The 3933-nt window shown below is 34.8% G+C and overlaps 1 protein-coding gene across 2 annotated transcripts in view; it reads left to right on the top strand.

Annotated features, from left to right (window-relative positions):
* The first annotated feature begins 1557 nt into the window (after nucleotides 1-1557).
* The window catches only part of LOC117119477, a 19605-nt gene continuing 17229 nt past the window's right edge, over nucleotides 1558-3933 (top strand). For both annotated transcript variants that reach the window (XM_033264313.1, XM_033264314.1), the window contains exon 1: nucleotides 1558-1735. In XM_033264313.1, coding sequence (XP_033120204.1) covers nucleotides 1628-1735 — 108 coding nt within the window. In that variant the 5' untranslated portion in view covers nucleotides 1558-1627. The remainder of the gene's footprint in view (nucleotides 1736-3933) is intronic.

Below are 3933 nucleotides of genomic sequence, written 5' to 3' on the forward strand. Positions count from 1 at the left end.
TGGAATCTGTGAATATTTTGAATGTCAACATGAAAGGGCGGATATGATAGGGTCCAACGGTATACTGTAGTTGTAAAAACAGGAAACAGTACAGGTACAGATAATAGGTCGATCTAACAATTTGATACATCATTAGAGATGTGGATTGCACCAATTCAGTTATGACAAATCAATACCGGTACGAACACGAAGTTAAATAAAACATTTCCCAGAAAGAAAATTCAGGTAAATAGCCCATTAAAATTGAATCTTTCATGTAAAATTGTCTTTTGTGAATACAACATGTCATGACGTCACGTTTTGGTTGGGTCTTGTGGTACTTGATTGCCAATGAATGCCAATTCTTTTGAAATTATTAATTCGCTTTAACTGTTTATGGGGATAAATGGTCTAACCAAACAATGTGTTCTAACAGTATAATGTATTGAATTACAGTATAGGCCTACAAGGGAACAGTGATTGTTCATGTAATTCAATATATCATACTGTTAGGGCCAGCGGAACGTTTTTCAAAATGGGGGTCCACTAGTAAGATGGATGGGAATATGAATCAGGAGGATCTGGGTTTAGAGGGGGGTCCAGGGGTTCTCCCCTGGGATTTTTTTAATGGTTTTCCCCTGAATAGTTGCATACGTATTCTTTTTTCCATGAATGGCTAATTCCCAAAAAGAAAGGGGGTTCGATTTCTAGTTGGCGGGAAATGAGCTTTCCCGATTTCAGAGGTGTCGTTTAATGACTTAAGTTCTTCAAAATTCGAGGTTTTTACCTCTTGAAAACGGTCAAGTAAATTTTTCTCATTCTTATTACAGTAAATAGGCCTATTATGTGTGTACCGGTATACATGTTGTATACAGTATTCTTTTTTTCCATGAATCAATGAACCCCAAAGAGAAAGGCGGGTACGGGTTTTCTCAGGGAAAATGTTGACTAAATGTCGGGAAATGAGCTTTCCCTACTTCTGAAGTGTCTTTTAATAACTTCATTTAAGTTATTAAAAGAAGTTATTAAACTTTTAATAACTTCTTTTAAGTTCTTCAAAATTCAAAGCTTTCCACCTTGAAAACGTCTAGGTAAATTTTTCTTCTCACTCTTATTACAGTATATAAACGAGATAAACACTCTTTTCCCCCTTCTCCTCCTTCTTCCCTCTTTCTTTTCTTGCATTTCTTTACGATCATACAAAAATCTCCATAGACATAAACTTCCTGCCAAAAAGTGTGTGTGTGTCTCTGGGGGGGGGGGGAGACGGGCCCACCCGGTTCCCGGTACCGCCGACCATGTAATGTATTGAATTACAGTACAATGTATTGATTTACAGTAGTGTATTGGATTGCAGAAAAGCTATTGTTCACTCACTAAATATTTTTTTTATAGAAGTAATGTTTAAAATGACGTAAAACTCAGTGTACTTAGTAAAGACACTAATTATGTATACTGTAATTATAACATATTACAAGTTTTGGGATTGCTGCCACCGACCAATCATTGTTGAGATTGTCCGTAGATACAATTTCCGCATGTCTTTGTAGGTGGCTCACTCAACCGCGATGCTTCATTTCAAACCTAAACGTGCAACTAGCAACATCGTAAACCACTGGCCCACAGCGAAATACTCAAACTGGATATTATGTCTTCAGTAATGTTAGCATCAACAATATTTTTGATTGTTATTACATGCGGTGTATGTACACCAATTGGAGAAGTTGATGGAGAGGAAAGGATGAATTGGAATTCAGTAAGTTTAGTACATTTTACTATTGATCATAACAAAGTAGAAGCAAAATTTACGACTGCGCCCCTAGATTCTAAAAGTAAAATGTAAAAGTTCTAAATGTTGCTTTACAGTACAAGCACTTTGCTAGTCACAGGGTCCTAGGGCGGATGCAGAGGGGGTGCAGGCGGTGCGATCGTACCCCCTAAATTGTTTTTCGAATTTGTATTTTTGTATATTATTTTTATCATTAACAGTACCGGTTTTTAAAGTATGAGAGTGCAAATTCTGGGCACATACAGGTCCACATTCTTAAAAATGTTCTAATAACCACAGCCCCAACCATAGTGGCGCTGAGCTGGTGTGGACCCTTACGCACCCCCTACCACCAAAGCCTGCATCCGCCCCTGGTCCGTTCTGTATGATATAAGGTTATAGTATACGCACGCGTGTTAGGAACAGGAATTAATTTATCAAATTGGTATGAAATTTTTCATTAGTGTTGATCCAGCAAAATAAAAACCAATAGTTGTAATAAAATTAGAAAAGAGCATATATCGCTTATCAGTGTGTAGGCCTCCTATTCAATCCGAATCTGGAAACTTCATCTAATTTAAACGTAATTATACCTAAGCAAAAAATAAAAAAAGAATCAAATATTTTCCTACTATTACTTATTTGGAAAATAGTTGAAAAGGTTTAATTAATATGATATGCAGCCTGTCCATTTTTAGTTAAGCTGCTTTAACTTTTTTTTAAGTTGTCTTTCATTTCGCTTGTAATCATCCTTGGGTATGTATTATGATACACCAGCCTTGTGTTTGAGTGCCACTGTTTCTTCATTAGAAATTCCGGGGTGGGGGAATCAATGTTTTTGCATTTATATCCTTACAACTAGACAACGAGACTATTTGATTGTTCTAATTACACCAAATATAATTATTAATAAAATTAGACCATCAAATAGTGTCAATGTTGACTTAATTACACAAACTATCATGGGCGAATGGGTTCTTTGTAATGGGGTGTTGGAGAGGCTCTACTAACTAAGTTCGGGCGGTTTGAATCAACACCACCATTGGACTATGGTACTCTTACAACGTGGATCTGGTTGATAAACTAATATTTTAGAGGTTTTAGATTAAAGTTTAAATTTAGCCAAATTACCAGGATATTATTTCACATTCGTAAAAGATATACATGTTGGTAAAATTTTAAGGCTGGGGCTAAAGGATGTTTATTCCCCTCAAAATTCGCCCTAATATAATGCTTGATGATTTAAACTGTCCGTCATTGTAAATGACGCTGAGGCCCTTGTTTTCTTTCTCTCCTACAATATATATCTCAACAAATGCTTCCCTTTTGTATCGAACTGCGTAGTATATAAATGGGAAGAGTGTAATTATAAACATAATGATATAAATAATTAAAGTAATAGACATAATAATGAAAATATTAAATATTAATAATACAGGTTTCTTTCTAATTATTATACCATTAAAAAATGACCACTTCAAAATAAAGACAAACGTAACTTGAACCCACATCCAAAAAGTAAATGTGATAGTGGTGGTGATTGCAAAGATGGTGATGATTATGGTGACAATGGTGATGATTCTGATAATGATAACAGCGCTTTGAAACCTTCTGTCTCTTGCACTTCATATGTTAAATATTATTATTGTTATAATGATAATAATCATGCCAATTTTATTGATAACGATATATATATATATATTATATATATATATATATATATATCTGTCTCTTATACACATCATGATGTAACTAATCACATAAGTGTGCTTTCTTCCGTCACTTTTCCTTGAAAGTCACTTTATCTTGCAGCCTCGACCCCTTGGACACAATTCGTACCGCTTTCAGATCGGTTTGATCCCGGCTTAATCCAATAAGCTATCTGTCATGCTTTACCACTTTGTATCCCTTTTATAGTCCAATGTCTATTTGTTTATTTTTTTTGTTCATATATATATATGTATATATATATATATAAATATATATATATACTGTATATAATATAAATCATCAAAGGTACATATACAGTGTTTTTAAATAAGGACATGATGGAACATTGTAGGCTACCCTGTAGCTTTGCAACGAATAAAGTCCTGTAAAAGTCATTGTGTAATAAAATTCCTCCGATGGATTCGAACCTGCGACCTCTCGCTGACAAGGCGAGAGGTCGCTACATATACATATAC

Source organism: Anneissia japonica, unplaced genomic scaffold (genome assembly GCF_011630105.1).
Source record: "Anneissia japonica isolate Jap-2015-1 unplaced genomic scaffold, ASM1163010v1 scaffold4415_len418423_cov169, whole genome shotgun sequence".
NCBI lineage: Eukaryota > Metazoa > Echinodermata > Crinoidea > Comatulida > Comatulidae > Anneissia > Anneissia japonica.